Source organism: Salmo salar, chromosome 21, assembly GCF_965601325.2.
Source record: "Salmo salar chromosome 21, fSalSal1, whole genome shotgun sequence".
Lineage (NCBI taxonomy): Eukaryota > Metazoa > Chordata > Actinopteri > Salmoniformes > Salmonidae > Salmo > Salmo salar.
The window spans coordinates 37465612-37484350 of NC_138311.1; the positions used below are offsets into that span (position 1 = coordinate 37465612).

The 18739-nt window shown below is 42.3% G+C and overlaps 1 protein-coding gene across 2 annotated transcripts; it reads left to right on the forward strand.

Moving 5' to 3' along the window:
* Nucleotides 1-218: 218 nt before the first annotated feature.
* LOC106582281 (sorting nexin-4) lies at nt 219-16114 on the forward strand. 2 transcript variants are annotated; one of them, XM_014165190.3, is made up of 14 exons: nt 219-397; nt 881-1011; nt 2547-2679; nt 2884-3033; nt 3834-3884; nt 4218-4273; nt 4883-4955; nt 5847-5908; nt 6040-6105; nt 11434-11523; nt 12172-12271; nt 14711-14856; nt 15066-15180; nt 15345-16114. In XM_014165190.3, the coding sequence occupies exons 1-14, from the start codon at nt 308-310 to the stop codon at nt 15390-15392; spliced, it is 1311 nt and encodes a 436-aa protein (XP_014020665.1). In that variant the 5' UTR covers nt 219-307; the 3' UTR covers nt 15393-16114. The 2 variants fall into 2 exon arrangements, with proteins under 2 accessions (XP_014020665.1, XP_014020666.1); XM_014165191.3 differs by having other exon boundaries at nt 3837-3884.
* The last annotated feature ends 2625 nt before the right edge of the window (nt 16115-18739 follow it).

Genomic DNA, 18739 nt, shown 5'->3' on the forward strand with positions numbered 1-18739 from the left:
CACGGGAAAGGGCAGACAGCAGCTGATGTTTCTCATGACACTCAGGTGAGTTGAGGCAGAGAGGAAGCGATGAAGCGAGAGGTTTCACTCTCGCCACAATCTGTCCAAAATATGTGCTTCATTTGGGCCAAAGCTTGTCGCCTGCCTTCCGACCGTTGGCACAACGACTCCCATAGTTAGGGTGGGTACATTAGCATCTCGTCACAGATCTCTGGTCGAGGTTGGGAAAATAAAAGGGTTAAAAGTGCGCATGCGAGGCTATGCCTGTCTGCTATACCCCTGACAACAACACACAACTCAGGAAGATATGATGGCAGACTCCGGACCCAAGGAAGTAGCGGTGATCGGGAACACCGACCTCACCTCGGCAGAACTAGATAACAACATTAAAAACACGGTATAGCATCAAACGTATTCGTATTGTCAAAAAGCGAGGCATTTGGACGTAGCAAAGTTGTTAGGGAGGCTGTTTGAATGAGTTGGGTTTTCTAGGCCTGATCAATCCACGGAGTTTCGCAGAGAGCTTCACTGAGCCAGCAGCAGCTGTAGGTAGCTGCATGTGCAGGAAATGACCGCTAAAAGTTCAACAACTCATTGTAATGTCCACGTCGACACAAAGTAAAGTTAGCTAGATCGTTCTTATTAACATGGTTAGCTTGACCATTACCAGGAACTAGCTAGCTTGCTAGCCAACAACTTTTTTTCTGCTACAAAGTTGCAAATTTCGACAGGAGGGGCCAGCGGTTTAAAGGAACTTTGCTTATGTTACAAGTGCTAGGACCAGCTTGACCAATTATTGATGCCCATGATTGCAAACATACATCAAATTATATTGCATTATTATTGTTACCATGTTATGATGTGCATTGGCCTATTCTAGATGGTTGAGATTGAAAAAGGGACGAGTCTTCTAAGAAAGATGGAGATCAGCGTTGCAGAGGCAGAGAAAAGGACTGGGAAGAATACAGTCAACATGCAGGAGTTATACACTGTTTATCTAATTGAGACACGGTAACTATGCCTCATCTGTGTGAATTCTCTCAAACTATTTGTGATATCCTACATACATCTTCCAGGCCAGTACTACCATTTTGTGACACTGCCATGAACAGCTACTTCCACAATCACACCTATACCACCTTGTCTGCTCATAATTCCACACTGTCATTACAGGTGGTCTGGCCATGATGATGATGATGATGATTCAAACATCTGACTCTTTTAGAAGAGGGGGCGGCAGGTAGCCTAGTGGTTAGTGTTGGGCCAGTAACCGAAAGGTTGCTAGATCGAATCCCCGAGCAGACAAGGGAAAAATCTGTTCTGCCCCTGAACAATGCAGTTAACCCACTGTTCCTAGGCCGTCATTAAGAATTTGTTCTTAACAGACTTGCCTAGTTAAATAAAGGTTAACAATTTGAAATTAGACACTCCATTCATTGAGAATGTGTTCTAAAGGTTTGGTTTGTTCAAGAACTGCACATCACACCAGCTTTCTTTATTACTTTTATCTAGCTAGCTTTCTATTTACTGGTTTCATTTCATGCAATCACACACACACAATAAATGTGCACACACGGAAATCATGTAAGCTCACAAGCTATACATACTGTACACACACACTGGGCCTTTGTTTACCAGTGGGCCATTGAGAAGAGTGTATCGGAGCCAGGCACTCAATGCAGTTAGACTGGAGAATGCCACCCAGCTACTTATTTTCCTGTATTTAACTCTTTCCCTGCTCTCTTCCCTTTCCTTTTCTCCCTAGTCTTTGCTGCTGGATCCACATATACTTCTAAAGTTGAAGTCTCCCCTCCTTCCCCTTTCTCTCTCTTTCTCTTGTCAGTAGTGTTTCTTTCTCTCTCTTTCTCTTGTCAGTAGTGTTTCTTTCTCTCTCTTTCTCTTGTCAGTAGTGTTTCTTTCTCTCTCTTTCTCTTGTCAGTAGTGTTTCTTTCTCTCTTTCTCTTGTCAGTAGTGTTTCTTTCTCTTGTCAGTAGTGTTTCTTTCTCTTGTCAGTAGTGTTTCTTTCTCTTGTCAGTAGTGTTTCTTTCTCTTGTCAGTAGTGTTTCTTTCTCTCTCTCTTTCTCTGTCAGTAGTGTTTCTTTCTCTTGTCAGTAGTGTTTCTTTCTCTCTCTTTCTCTTGTCAGTAGTGTTTCTTTCTCTTGTCAGTAGTGTTTCTTTCTCTTGTCAGTAGTGTTTCTTTCTCTCTCTCTTTCTCTGTCAGTAGTGTTTCTTTCTCTTGTCAGTAGTGTTTCTTTCTCTCTCTCTTTCTCTTGTCAGTAGTGTTTCTTTCTCTTGTCAGTAGTGTTTCTTTCTCTCTCTCTTTCTCTTGTCAGTAGTGTTTCTTTCTCTCTCTTTCTCTGTCAGTAGTGTTTCTTTCTCTCTTGCTTTATGTCAAAGTGTTGGCATCAATAATTCATAGAATGTTGGATAATACTGTACTTGGTACCTTGAAAGATGGCTTAGATACTGTAACATGTATCAAATGTTTAGGTGGTACTCTTAGTCAAGTCCAGTTGTGACATAAATCCTTCCCTCTCTTCTGACAGGCCGGTTGATGCTCTGACAGAAGGTATAACCCCAGACTCCTTATGGCGGAGATACAGCGAGTTTGAGCTTCTGAGAAACTACCTGTTGGTCACCTATCCCTTTGTCGTTGTTGCCCCATTACCTGAGAAGAGGGTACGTGAGAACAAGGAGGATGCCTTGGATTAAATTAATGCAGTGTAGTTTAGGAAGTGATATTTGTAGCATGATGTACTTACTACAGTACCTGTAATGCTCTGTACAACATCCAGTTTTACGTTGAAGACATTCCTGACGCTAACATAATGGTGTTTTGTCTCCTTATCAATATAGTAGTAGTTATTTGTCTGTTTCTCACAGGCAGAGATTGTGTGGCACAAGCTGTCAGCGGACAACATGGACCCAGACTTTGTGGAGAGGAGGAGGGTTGGACTGGAAAACTTCCTGCACCGAGTCGCCTCCCACCCAGTTCTCTGCAATGACAATATCTTCTATATCTTCCTCACTGAGGTCAGTTACAGATGTACTGTTTTTATTTGACCAGTATTGTCGCAGCAAAATAATCCTGCAGCAGCAGTATTTGAACAATTCTTCCATTCACACTATTCCGCCAATGTAATGTTGCTTGATCGGTGGTTAGGCTATTGGCTGGCCAAAATTAGGCTACATAAAAAGTGCATTACTGTTAATATAACTGTCTGTTAGTGTAGGTTTTCAGTGAATTTATGTAAATCCTGTGGCGCAGGAAAATTCTCAGCAACAGTTATCAAATGACGATCTGACATTTGTAGCCAAGCTACTATAGACACACACCTTAACAGTGTGAATCTAGCCTGATCCTAGATCTGTTTGTGCTGTTTTGCCAACTCACTTATCAAGTGTGACAAGGACCGTAGGAGTAGGCAAGACCGTACAAACAGATCTGGGATCAAGCTCAAGTGAACCCCAATCATCAGCAAAACCTTCATTCCTCCATCTCAAGACTACAACAGTAGCAAGTCAGAGGTGCTGTTCATAGGTTTTAACAGGATATAACCTTGACAGAAAAGAGTGATATCAGAAGCAAGGACCATTTCCTTGCTCGCTTTCTCTGTAGCTCTGATAAGGGTTGAGAGTTTTGTAAATAATGTCTTATGAAGTAGGCCTTAAGCTTAACTCTTTACTGTGCTGCTGTAGTCGTTCTGTCACGGATCACCTTAGACCTTTAGAGTTGATAGTGTGACAGTGTGCCCCCCAGTGCCCCCATGCATCAGGCTGTCCTATCTCTAATGGTCTTTGTCAAAGTCACACAGCATCCTCTCTCTGTCCAGCAGGATAAAGATTGGAAGGAAATGGTGTACGAGACAGGATTTCAAGCAAAGGTACTCACTCCATCAGCACTTTATGGTCTTTTCGTGGTTGCATTGTCCTGTCAACTTTCTTTGATAATACCTTACCGGGCGACCTCATGTGACTTTGCAAACCATAGCGGTGTAATAAAGGTATATTGTAAAGGTTGTAATCTGTGTAAAAAAAAATAAAAAATGATTTGGTTTTTAATATATATATTTTTTTATACTTATTCTGATGCATCATGTTTTAGGTCTCAAAGGTACAGTGTTGTCTAAAATTATTCAGGTCATCAATAGCAACTTCTGAACTAACAAACATAGGAAACCATTTGTTGATATTTAATTAGTCTGTTTTTTTTACAGGCTGATTCCAGGTTGAAAGCTGTGAATGCAGCATTCAGGGTGAAGAATCCAGATGGGTAGGTCATAGAAATGATCTGTCCCAAATGACACCTTAAAGGGTAAACTGTATGATAGGGCTGTCACGATACCAGTATCGCAATATTTTTTTCCTTGGCAAAAAGGGCAACATGAAGCAGACCATGATCTTTGGTCCTTTAAAAACCTGCTGTATGTAAAATACTGTGTGCCGTAATGATGTTTGTGCCCAACATTAGGGCTGTTTTTTTTACCTTTCCACAATACGAATGAGTATCATGATACTGGTATCGTCCCGCCCCTAGTGGATATAGTGCTCTGGACTCTGGTCAAATGTAGTACACTTTATAGGGAGAACAGGGTGCCATTTAGGATCCATCCATTGTTTTCTTGTCACAGTTTTCTTTTGTGTGGAGCCAACAATGCACTTCTATCTCCATGTATTGTAACATTAATAATTTGGACTCTGTCTCTACTATCCATCCCATTCCCCTTTAGTTGATATACTGCCATACTTTGTTCTGGGACTGTGTGGGAAGTACAGTAGGATCAGGTCAATGTCAGATCCAACGTTGACTCTTGTCTTGTTTATCTGCCTTGCTGGGAAGAAAATGTTCATTTTTCTTCTTCTCTGGCCCTGGCATCTGCAGAAGGTTTACAGAGTTGAAACACTACAGTGACGAGCTACAGACTGTACTCTCCCAGCTGCTGAGAGTACGGGCGGTAAGTACAGGCAGCTGTCGGCATATTCACACGTCTTACTGACTAGACTGACAACCAGACCTGGGTGCCACTACTATTTGATTTTTCAAATACTTTGAATGTTTGGTCTAGCCTGCCTGGAATGCCAGATGGGTGAGGTTTGGAGTTTTGGAACTATTCAATTGTTCCATTGAGCCAGGGAAGCTAAATTGACCAAAGACAAAGTATTTTAAGTGATTTTAAATAGTATTTGAACCCAGGTCTGTTTACTGTACTGCCAGCTGTAACATACATTTTACTGACGAGACTAGATATACAGCTAGCGTTAAAACGCATGTACTGGGCTCGAAGTTGACATGCATCAGAAGGATAAAACGCACAACTGGTCTGTCTGATAAAAGTGGATTGGCTGCTGCTGTAACACACAACTTAATGACTAGACTGGGACTAGACATACTGCCAGCTGGTTGTAACATGCATAAGGGCCACAATTAGATGGACTACACCAACCAGCACACTGTAAGTTGTAACATACAACCTAGGCTTGTGTCCCAAATGTCACGCTATTCCCTCCAGTGTGGAAATTCACATACATTACACAGATAGACCAGCTGTATGTTTTATCTGATAGAAGTGGATTTATACTTGATTTGAGAAAACAGTAACACATACTGTAGCTGCTTTACCATAACTGAACAAGGGGGCTATGATGCATTCAACTTACGGTAGCTAGGTACGACGACCACATGTCCATAGTAAGTAGAACATTCCTCAATAAAGCGTCTGTCTGCGACACTGTACCTCACTATTGTTTCGGTTTCATAACACCATATGTAACATAACATGGAAGCAGCAGTATCAAAGAAACTATGCAAAATTTGACCTAGAACTTGACCTTCTTCATCCACTCAGAGGGTAGCAGATCGACTGTATGGGGTGTACAAAGTGCATGGAAACTATGGACGAATCTTCAGGTAAGAGTCGTGTGTTTGGACGAAAGGGTGACGTGTGTGTATAAAGCTGTTGTATTATGTACTGTGTGTGTATAAAGCTGTTGTATTATGTACTATGTAATGACTTAAGTGTATATGTCAAATGCATACAGTGAGTGGAGTGCCATAGAGAAAGAGATGGGAGATGGACTACAAAGTGCTGGCCATCACATGGATGCGTAAGTGTTTTCAATAACCACGTTTCCATCCAGTTTTTATGCAAGTAAAGTCATATCGTCCCCCAAAAAATCATGACAGCTGTGATGGAAACAGGAAGTTTCAGTGTAATTTTATAAATGCCGACAGATCATTTGTTCGTTCGACATGGTGAGATCTTTTTGTATCCGTAAAATTAATTATGCTGAAAATGTCAGTGGAAATGCCTTTATGTGCAAATATTTATATAATAACCATCATGTCGAAGTAAATCTGGAGTCATGCGATGATATGGTGTGTGGTTCTCCCACAAAATTGACGGTAGAGTTGAAAATGCGATGGAAAACTTAAGCGAAAAAGTATATTTTGTGTGCACTACTGTACTTCATCAGACATTTTTATCCGAAACAAGTCCGTTTGGTGGACGCATTCCACTAGTGGGAAAATGTGTATTTGTTTTATGCGGTTTCTGGAATATTTGCATGAAAATCTGTTACCAATTGGTTGGAAACCTACTTAGTGATACACGCACACACTGAGTTGTAGGTAAGTAGCCTTGCACAAGTTTGGCTTGTACAAGCTGTTTCTGTAGCTTGAGGCAGCATGATGTACAAGTACACCTCCTGGACAGGACGCTAAGTCTATTTCAGGGCCTTACCACCAATCTATCCACTCAATGCTTTGTCTTATCCTGTGTAAATAGTCCGGTTTTTTTCGTATATATTTTAATCTCACTTTCTATCTATGAACTAAATATACTTTCCTGCAAACTGCCTCACCCAATATGGTACAGATCTGCTATTTTTATTCCTTATAACTGGAACCTCCCTCAGGAGCTAGCCAGCTAACTAGCTACTAGCTATCAGTCTTTGTTAACCACGGCTAGCGGTCTTAACCTTTAGCTCGGACACCAGCCAGCTTTAGCTCGGACACTACCTACCAGTCTGCACAGCGCGATATCAACCCAGAGCATATCGGACTACTTCTCTCTACCACATCATCGGATTCCTGCCGCAAGCTCTGGACCATTACACCGGTTCATCGCCGCTAGCTAGCTGCAATCAAGTGGCTACTGTTAGCTAACACCTCTATCCCGAAGCAAGCACTGCTTAGCCTTGAGCTGGCCACGCGCAAGGCCCATATACCAGCTAACTTCTTGGGCTACAATACCTCTTTTGCCAATTGGCCTGGACCCTTTATTGTCGACACGGAGCCCCGCCTATCCATCACAACTGGTCTGCCGACGTAATCATCCGATGTGGTTTCAACAGGCTTTTCCGTTGCGATGTTGCGGAAGACCCATCCGCTAGCCCCGGCCCGCTAGCTTTCTGAACGCCGTTGTCTCCCGCTCGCCTAACGTAGTAGCGACTACCGAACAGCTCCCTGACTCACCTATTGCTGCTCTTTGGACTCTATGATCACTCGGCTACAAAGTTGATGCCTGCTGGACTGTTCAATAATGCGGTACCTCTTTGTTTACCTGTCGGCCCCAACCTCGAACTCAGGTCATGTGCATACCTAACTGACCCTTTCTGCCCATTCATCGCCATTTACCCGTTGTTGTCTTAGCTCTCCCAATCAACACCCTTGATTGCTTTATGCCTCTCTAATGTAAATATGCCTTGTCTACAGTGAACTACGGTTAGTAGTTCACTGTAGAGCCCCCAGTCTCAACGTGCCTTAGACAGCTCTTTTGTCCCACCCCCGACACATGCGGAGACCTCACCTGGCTTAACTGGTGCCTCCAGAGATGCAATCTCTCTCATCGTCACTCAACTCCACTGTACTCACATCCTACCATACCCTTGTCTGTACATTATGCCCTGAATCTATTCTACCAGACCCAGAGATCTGCTCCTTTTACTCTCTGTTCCCAAAGCACTAGACGACCAGTTCTTACAGCCTTTAGCTGTACCCTTATCCTACTCATTCTCTGTTCCTCTGGTGATGTAGAGGTTAACCTAGGCCCTGTAGCCCCCAGTACCACACCTATTCCCCAGGCCCTCTCATTTGTTGACTTCTGTAACCGTAAAAGCCTTGGTTTCATGCATGTTAACATCAGAAGCCTCCTCCCTAAGTTTGTTTTATTCACTGCTTCAGCACACTCTGCCAACCCTGATGTCCTAGCCGTGTCTGAATCCTGGCTTAGGAAGGCCACCAAAAATGTCCATCCCCAACTACAACATTTTCCATCAAGCTAGAACTGCCAAAGGGGGCGGAGTTAGCCTGCAGAGTTCTGTCATACTATCCAGGTCTGTGCCCCAACAGTTTGAGCTTCTAATTTTAAAAATCCACCTTTCCAGAAACAAGTTTCTCACTGTTGCCGCTTGTTATAGACCCCCCTCAGCCCCCAGCTGCGCCCTGGACACCATATATGAATTGACTGCCCCCCATTTATCCTCAGAGTTCGTACTGTTAGGTGACCTAAACTGGGATATGCTTAACACCCCGGCCGTCCTACAATCTAAGCTAGATGCCCTCAAACATCCTGTGGCGTACTGCATTATCATCAAATCGATATGCACATTTTCAGGGAAGTTAGGAACCAATATACAGAAAAGCAAAGGCTAGCTTTTTCAAACAGAAATTTGCATCCTATAGCAGAAATTCCCAAAAGTTCTGGGACACTGTAAAGTCTGTGGCGAATAAGAGCATCTCCTCCCCACTGCACTGAGGCTAGGAAACACTGTCACCACCGATAAATCTACAATAATCGAGAATTTCAATGAGCATTTTTCTACGGCTGGCCATGCTTTCCACCTGGCTACCCCTACCCCATCCAACAGCTCTGCACCCCCTGCAGCAACTTGTCCAAGCCCCCTTCCACTTCTCCTTCATCCAGATAGCAGATGTTCTGAAAGAGCTGCAAAATCTGGACCCCTACAAATCAGCTGGGCTAGACAATCTGGACCCTCGGGCTGACTCTTTTCTCTGTATATGTCAATGATGTCGCTCTTGCTGCTGGTGATTCTCTGATCCACCTCTACGCAGACGACACCATTCTGTATGCTTCTGGCCCTTCTTTTGACACTGTGTTAACAAACCTCCAAACGAGCTTCAATGCCATACAACACTCCTTCCGTGGTCTCCAACTGCTCTTAAATGCTAGAAAAACGAAATGCATGCTCTTCAACCGATCGCTGCCCGCACCCGCCCGCCCGACTAGCATCACTACTCTGGACGGTTCTGACAGAATATGTGGACAACTGCAAATACCTAGGTGTCTGGTTAGACTGTTAACTCTCCTTCCACTCACATTAAGCATCTCCAATCCAAAATTAAATCTAGAATCCACTTCCTATTTCGCAACAAAGCCTCCTTCACTCATGCTGCTAAACATACCCTCGTAAAATTGACTATCCTACCGATCCTTGACTTCAACGATGTCATTTACAAAATAGCCTCCAACACTCTACTCAGCAAGCTGGATGTAGTCTATCACAGTGCCATCTGTTTTGTCACCAAAGCCCCATATACTACCCACCACTGCGACCTGTATGCTCTCATTGGCCGGCCCTTGCTTCATATTCGTCACCAAACCCACTGGCTCCAGGTCATCTATAAGTCTTTGCTAGGTACAGCCCTGCCTTATCTCAGCTCATTGGTCACCATAGTAACACTCACCCGTAGCACACGCTCCAGCAGGTACATTTCACTGGTCATCCCCAAAGCCAACACCTACTTTGGCCGCCTTTCCTTCCAGTTCACTGCTGCCAATGACTGGAACGAATTGCAAAAATCACTGAAGCTGGAGACTTATCTCCCTCACTAACTTTAAGCATCAGCTGTCAGAGCAGCTTACCGATCATTGCAGCTGTACACAGCCCATCTGTAAATATCCCACCCAACTACCTCATCCCCATATTGTTATTTATTTTTGCTCTTTTGCACCCCAGTATCCCTACTTGCACATCATCATCTGCACATCCATCACTCCAGTGGTAATGCTAAATTGTATTTATTTTGCTACTATGGCCTATTTATTGCCTTACCTCCCTAATCTTACTACATTTGCACACACTGTATATAGATTTTTTTGTGTTTTTGACTGTACATTTGTCTATCCCATGTGCAACTCTGTTGTTTTTGTCGAACAGCTTTGCTTTATCTTGTTCTCAAATGGCCTAGCTGGTTAAATAACGGTGAAATAAAATAAAGTCCCAAGCAGAGAGTCCCAAGCAGAGACGCATCTGGTCCCAGTTATACAGTCTTTGGTATGATTTGACCAGGGATCGAACTCCCAACCTTCCAATCTCAGGGTAAACACTAACCACAAGGCCATTGAGTTGTAACCATGCAATTATCTCCCATATTAATCATAACAATTTTATTGGATTACAACAGGATTGTATGTCAAAAAATGATGCAATATATAGTGAATATGTTGCCATTTCAGACATAGCCAACCTCTTTCCTTACCCTCTGTGACCTCATACAGACTCACTAAATGAGCTGATATGTCGAGGTGTTGCACAACCCCATTTCCCCCCCAGCAACGCTGTACATATTACTTGGTTCCTAGTTAAGCTATACAACATATTTGTCGTGTTTGATTTGAAAGCAGTTCATATTTGAAGCATAGAGTCTGCTGTAGCTGACCATGAGGACTGGGGAGACTTGAGTTGTGAAGGTTCTGGGTTCAAACTGAGAACTGGCTGGCAAATAGCCAGATGCTTTTACTTTCAACTTGGGTGCTGTGTATAGTTCTCTTTGAGTGACATGAGTGGTCTCGGCCCTATCCTTGGAGTAGTAACACGCACCCACATCTCGGAGTGATAAAATGATTATCCCCTACCCCGTCACTGATGGTTACTAGATTGTAGGACTCAATTCTAGAGGTCAGGGGTCACAGCGCTTGGCCACTGAGGCGTATCAAGGAAGGCAGCATTTCTGTCAACGTTTGAGTGCCAAATGGCTCCCTATTTTATTCCCTTTGGGTCCTGGTCAAAGGTAGTGCACTAAATAGGGAATAGGGTGCCATTTGGGATGCAGAAACCTATAGTTTTTAAAGGGATACTTCAGGATTTTGTCAATGAGGCCCTTTAAATACTTCCCCAGAGTCAGAATTACTCATGGATACCAGTCTCTGTGTCCATTTTGAAGGGAGTTGGTGTTAGTTTCATGAGCCAATGCTAACTAGCATTAGTGCAATGACTAAAAGTCTGTGGGTGTCTACTAGCATTTGCGTTAGTTAGCAACTTCCTTCAAACTGCACGCAGAGATATAAAAAGGGTATCCATGAGTTAATCTGACTCTGGGGAAGTAAAGCATATGTAGTTCCCCATCCCTCTGTTAAAGGTGTGATTGTTGTGAAGCAAATGTATTCATATGGGCTCCCCTCTTGTCTACAGGTATGCTGCTTCTGTAGATGATATTCTGGAGGAGGAGGAGCACTATGCTGATCAGCTGAAGGAGTACCTGTTCTATACTGATGCACTAAGGTATTTACTACACTGGGACTTCTTCTGTAGGCCAAGTACATATCACTATATAAACCAGGGGTGTCAAACATGGTTTGAGTTAAAACATTTAAAATATTTTTTTTTTGGGGGGGGTGGGGGCAAACTCAATATACTTTATAATGACTAAAATCAAATTGAGAATGTGTAGAAATGATAGGTTCTTGTCTGTCCATCTTGCTAATAATCACTTTCCTGAAAGCAGGTAGGGAGCATCGAAATTTAAATAATGATGGATAGAGGACTATTTTTAGCAAATTTTGACTGCAAGGCAGTACATCCAACTTTGATGCGACCCTCCAGACCTCATTGAAGATGGCCCCGTTACAAAATAGGTTTGACACCCCTAAAGATCATGCCAAATCACTAGTCAGTGTGCCCTAGGTTGTATGTGTTATGTAGGTAGCTTCACATCCTCACATTACCTTGCTGAAGACCTGTGTGGACAAAATTCCCAAGGCAGTCACTGTACTCACTGAGCCCCCTCATTGAATCTATAGAACAGCTCTCTGACCCTGTGTGTATGGTGCATAATGATCATACATGTACAGTAGCAACCATAATAAGCAGCTAGGCATCAGTACATCCAGTAGCAACCATGATGATCAGCAAAGGCCTCTGTTTCTGCAGGGCGGTATGCAGAAAGCACGAGTTGACACAGTTTGAGCTGGAGATGGTTGCACTGGACCTCACCTGTAAGAAACAGCAGAAGGAGGAACTGGTCACTGGGGTGAGTTGTTATATACAGTACCAGTCAAAAGTTTGGACACCTACTCATTCAAGGGTTTTTATTTTTTTTCTACATTGTAGAATAGTAGTGAAGACATCAAAACTATGAAATGACACATGGAATCATGTAGTAACCAGAAAAGTGTTAAACAAATCAAAATATATTTTAGATTCTTCAAAGTAGCACCCTTTGCCTCGATGACAGCTTTGCACACTCTTGGCATTCTCTCAACCAGCTTCATGAGGTAGTCACCTAGAATGCATTTCAATTAACAGGTGTGCCTTGTTAAACGTTTATTTGTGGAATTTCTTTCTTTCCTTAATGCGTTTGAGCCGACGTGTTGTGACAAAGTAGGGTTGGTATACAGAAGATAGCTTTATTTGGTAAAAGACCAAGTCCATATTATGGCAAGAACCACTGAAATAAGCAAAGAGAAATGACAGTCCATCATTACAGTCCATCAACACATGAAGGTCAGTCAATCTGGAAAATGTACTTTTAACAAGACACACCTGTTAATTGAAATGCATTCCAGGTGACTACCTCATGAAGCTGGTTGAGAGAATGCCAAGCGTGTGCAACGCTGTCATCAAGGCAAAGGGTGGCACATTTTTTGGTTACTACATGATTCCATATATGTTTATTTCATAGTTTTGATGTCTTAACTATTATTCTACAATGTAGAAAATAGTAAAAATAAAGAAACCCTTGAACGAGTAGGTGTCCAAACTTTTGACTGATACTATAAGTATTCAGACCCTTTACTCTTCAGTACTTTGTTGAAGCACCTTTGGCAGTGATTACAGCCACGAGTCTTCTTGGGTATGAAGCTTGGCACACCGGTATTTGGGGAGTTTCTCCCATTCTTCTCTGTAGATCCACTCAAGCTCTGTCAGGTTGTATGGGGAGCGTCACTGCACAACTATTCTCAGGTCTTTTCAGAGATGTTCAAGTCCGGACTCTGGCTGGGCCACTCAAGGACATTCAGAAACTTGTCCCGAAGCCACTCCTGTGTTGTCTTGGCTGTATTCTTGGCTTTGCGGTCCTGTTGGAAGGTGAACCTTCGCCCCAGTCTGAGGTCCTGAGCACTCTGGAGCAGGTTTTCATCAAGGATCTCTCTATACTTTGTGCCGTTCATCTTTCCCTCGATCCTGACTGGTCTCCCAGTCCCTGCCGCTGAAAAACATCCCCACAGCATGATGCTGCCACCACCATGCTTCACCGTAGGGATGGTTCCAGGTTTCCTCCAGATGTTACTATTGGCACTCAGGCCAAAGAGTTTATTTTGCTTTCATCAAACCAGAGAATCTTGTTTCTAATGTTGGAAAGTCTTTAGGTGCCTTTTGGCAAACTCCAAGCGGGCGGTTATGTGCCTTTTACTGAGGAGTGGCTTCAGTCTGGCCACTCTACCATAAAGGCCTGATTGGTGGAATGATGCGGAGATGTTTGTCCTTCTGGAAGTTTCTCCCATCTCCACAGAGGAACTCTGGAGCACTGTCAGAGTGACCATTGGCTTCTTGGTCACCTCCCTGACCAAAGCCCTTCTACCCCGATTGCTCAGTTTTGCCGGGCGGCCAGCTCTAGGAAGAATCTTGGTGGATCCAAACTTCTTCCATTTTAAGAATGATTGAGGCCACTGTGTTCTTGGGTACCTTTAATGCCGCAGACATTTTTTGGTACCCTTCCCCAGATCTGTGCCTAAACACAATCCTGTCTCTGAGCTCTACGGACAATTCCTTCGACCTCGTGGCTTGGTTTTTGCTCTGACATGCACTGTCAACTGTGGGACTTTATATAGACGGGTGTTTGCCTTCCAAATCATGTCCAATGAATTTAATTTACCACAGGTGACTCCAAACAAGTTGTAGAAACATTTTGTTTGTAGACTGAGGGGAAAAAATGTATTTAATCCATTTTAGAATAAGGCTGTAACAAAATGTGGAAAAAGGGCAAGGGGTCTGAAGTGTGTGTGTGTGTAGCTCTCATCAAGGCAAAGGTTGGCTAATTTGAAGAATCTCAAATATTCCATATGTATCAGTTTTGTTGTCTCCACTATTGTACAATATAGTGAAAATTGATAAAAAATAAAATAAAGAGTAACCCTGGAATAAGTAGGGTTGTCCAAACTTTTGACGTGTGTGAGAGACTACTCGACTAAAAAATCTTGGTCGACCAACAGCCTAACGACCAAACAATCGACCAGTCTACTAATTGGGGTCAGACCAAATACGAAGTGTACAGTAGGGTATAGTTTGCCATTTGGGAATGAACCCAGTTTCTGAAGAGACATGGAACTCACCAGAAGATAATGACACAATAGATCATCACATATACAGTAGCAAGCACGGAAATGCGTACATTGAATTTTATCAAAGAAAAGTTAAGCTTATCCAAACCCGACTGGCCAGATGGAATGTTTCTTTCCCTCCCTGTGTTCAGACTGTGCGGACGTTCTCACTGAAGGGGATGACCAGTAAGCTGTTTGGCCAGGAGACTGCAGAGCAGAGGGAGGCTAAGTTACAAGTGTTAGAACAGCAGCTAAAGGAGGGAGAGGAGGCTGTTAAAGAGAAGAACACCGAGAGCGAGTGAGAAACCCTCATTCGCAATCTCTTCTGTCTCTATCTTTTTCGCTCTGTCTCTTGCTCTGTCTCTTGCTCTTGATTTGTCTAGCATGTTATAATTGAATCACTACATTTGCTGCTCTAATCAGCTGCTTTGAAAGGTTGACCAGCTGACCATAATTGTTCGTTTCAATTATTTGAGAAGGTTCTAAAGCAAGACTTTGTCTCCCCAGTGAGTTTGTGAAGACTGCCTGGGTAGACATTGAACGCTTTAAGGACCAGAAGGACCGGGACCTGAAGGAGGCCCTAATTAGCTATGCGGTCATGCAGATCAGCATGTGCAAAAAGGTAGGTGACACCTCCCCACAGATACTTAAAACATATTGCATATTCTGCCTGGAAATGTTTATTTTGTGTCATTTTTATCAATTCCAAATATGTTGTTAAATACTTACTGTGCTACATAATATAATTTTTCTCTCTGTTTCTGTCTCTCATTCTCTCTTTCTCAGGGAATACAAGTGTGGACCAACGCAAAGGAGTGTTTCAACAAGATGTGATCTTCAAGGCCAAAGCCAGACCCTTCAAACAAACTGCCAGAACAGGCTTATTTTCAGGGGACTCCTCCTGGAGCTTGCATCCCAAATGGCACTCTTTTCCCTATATATTGCACCACTTTTGACCAGAGCCCTGTGGAGTCTATGCACTATATATAGGGAATAGGGCTATTTCTGTGACTCATTCCTGGACATTCATTCTGCTGAAGTAGCCATGGCAGCATACTGAGAGGTGTTTTGATCAGTTACGCACAAGAAGAGAATTAGTTTATTCCTTTTCTATGTCTTTATCATGTCTGATTGCTGGCTGCTTAGATTTGTCCACTTGCAATTGCAGTTTTTTTCTGAAATGTATGCGTTTTTTTCGTACACATTTAATTTTGCTGAAACGTGGATTTTGTAAGGAAAATCACTAAGCACTTTCACTGTGTTTATAGCGATGCCAAGATATGTGGACTGAAGCTAATTTTCCAATGCTGCCTTTTACACAATGTTCAAAATAAGGTAATGAGATTTGTTCTATAAGAAGAATATTCTTTACTTTTTTGTTATTTTCATGCATACTTTACTGATTGTGCTTTTGTAAATGTTTTACTCTTTTGAGTGGACAGTGTGGTTGGTATATTGAAGTTTCTGTTTTCTCTACTCTCTCATTGCATTGTCCCAGTGTACTAAAGTTGTTCAACCTTTTCAGATGTTTTTGTATATTTAAAGGCCTTACTGTACTTTGCCATTCAAGGTTGTCATTTCTGAAGAGTGGGTGGTTCAGTGTTTTGATAAATCTAGCCAAAGGAATAGGAAGGTCACAGGAAAAACAGGATGTGATAATTGCCTTAAGTTGGTGCTGTATGTGTACTGGGGATGTGGTCCAAATGGCTCCCTATTCCCTATGTAGTGTACTACTTTTCAAAAGGAGTGCACTACATATAGGGAAGGGTGCAATTTGAGACAACCCCAGGCCTCTTGTATTTTAGTTCATTCTAAGGGCCAGGGGAGGAGGTATAATGTTAATCATTAATTTGGGATTTGATCAGCGCACTGGCAGGAAATTATACTGTTTGTGGTTGTAATCATTGTGCCAAAAATACACAAATATGAAGTCTAGTTATCAGTCCTTAAATCATGTTTTTACTCATGACACAAAACAAAGTTTGAGAATGTGTAATATATATGTGTATATACACTACCAGTCAAAAGTTTGGAAACCCCTACTCATTCCAGGGTTTTTCTTTATTTTTTTACTATTTTCTACATTGTAGAATAATAGTGAAGACATCTAAACTAAGAATAACACAAGGAATCACGTAGTAACCAAAAAATTGTTAAACAAATCTACAGTTGAAGTTTACATACACTTATGGAGTCATTAAAACTCATTTTTCAACCACTCCACAAATGTATTGTTAACATACTATAGTTTTGGCAAGTCGGTTAGGACATCTACTTTGCATGACACAAGCAATTTTTCCAACAATTGTTATCAGACAGATTATTTAACTTATTCTCTCTATCACAAAAGTTTACATACTCTAAGTTGACTGGATTTAGAAACTTCTGATAGGCTAATTGACATAATTTGAGTCAATTGGAGGTGTACCTGTGGATGTATTTCAAGGCCTACCTTCAAACTCAGTGCCTCTTTGCTTGACATCATGGGAAAATCTAAATAAATCAGCCAAGACATCAGAAAAAAAATTGCAGACCTCCACAGGTCTGGTTCATCCTTGAGAGCAATTTCCAAACGCCTGAAGGTACCACGTTCATCTGTACAAACAATAGTACGCAAGTATAAACACCATGGGACGACGCAGCCGTCAAACCGCTCAGGAAGGGGATTCGTTCTGTCTCCTAGAGATGAACGCTCTTTGGTGTGAAAAGTGCAAATCAATCCCAGAACAACAGCAAAGGACCTTGTGAAGATGCTGGAGGAAATGGGTACAAAATTATCTATATCCACAGTAAAACGAGTCCTATATTGACATAACCTGAAAGGCCGTTAAGCAAGGAAGAAGCCACTGCTCCAAAACCATCATAAAAAAAGCCAGACTACGGTTTGCAACTGCGCATGAGGACAAAGATCGTACTTTTTGGAGAAATGTCCTCTGGTCTGATGAAACAGAAATAGAACTGTTTGGCCATAATGACCATCATTATGTTTGGAGGAAAAAGGGGGAGGCTTGCAAGCTGAAGAACACCATCTAACTGTGAAGCACGGGGGTGGCAGCATCATGTTGTGGGGATGCTTTGCTGCAGGAGGGACTGGTGCACTTCACAAACTAGATGGCATCACGAGGGAGGAAAATTATGTGAATATATTGAAGCAACATCTCAAGACATCAGTCAGGAAGTTAAAGCTTGGTTGCAAATGGCTCTTCCAAACGGACAATGACCCCAAGCATACTTCCAAAGTTGTGGCAAAATGGCTTAAGGGCAACAAAGTCAAGGTATTGGAGTGGCCATCACAAAGCCCTGACCTCAATCCTATTGAAAATTTGTGGGCAGAACTGAAAAAGTGTGTGCGAGCAAAGAGGCCTACAAACCTGATTCGGTTACACCAGCTCTGTCAGGAGGAATGGGCCAAAATTCTCCCAACTTATTGTGAGATCTTGTGGAAGGCTACCCAAAACGTTTGACCCAAGTTAAACAATTTAAAGGCAATGCTAGCAAATACTAATTGAGTGTATGTAAACTTCTGACCCACAGGGAATGTGATGAAAGAAATAAAAGCTGAAATAAATCATTCTCTCTACTATTATTCTGACATTTCACATTCTTAAAATAAAGTGGTGATCCTAACTGACCTAAGACAGGGAATTTTTACTAGGATTAAATGTCAGTTATTGTGAAAAACTGAGTTTAAATGTATTTGGCTAAGGTGTATGTAAACTTCCGACTTCAACTGTATATATATTTTATATTCTTCAAAGAAGCCACCCTTTCCTTTGATTACAGCTTTTCCTTCACTCTGTAATTCAAATATGAAGGCCAGATTCACGCAGTCTCTTCTGAACAGTTGATGTTGAGATGTGTCTGTTACTTGAACTCTGAAACATTTATTTGGGCTGCAATGTCTGGTAATGTCTGGTAACTCTAATTTACTTATCCTCTGCATCAGAGGTAACTCTGGGCCTTCCTTTCCTGTGGCAGTCCTCATGAGAGCCAGTTTCATCACAGCGCTTGATTTTTGCAACTGCCCTAAGTTGTTGAAACTTTCCGGATTGACTGAACTTCATGTCTTAAAGTAATGACAGACTGTCGTTTCTCTTTGCTTATTTGAGTTGTTCTTGACATACTATGGTTTTAGTCTTTTACCAAATAGGGCTATCTTCTTTATAACATTCCTACCTTGT

Bases quoted from the DNA above. Each gene is read 5' to 3' on its own strand.
- LOC106582281 (XM_014165190.3), top strand. From the start codon at position 308: ATGATGGCAGACTCCGGACCCAAGGAAGTAGCGGTGATCGGGAACACC. The intron at 398-880 runs GTATAGCATCAA...GGCCTATTCTAG, and splicing joins ATAACAACATTAAAAACACG to ATGGTTGAGATTGAAAAAGG. The intron at 4,274-4,882 runs GTAGGTCATAGA...TGGCATCTGCAG, and splicing joins AGGGTGAAGAATCCAGATGG to AAGGTTTACAGAGTTGAAAC.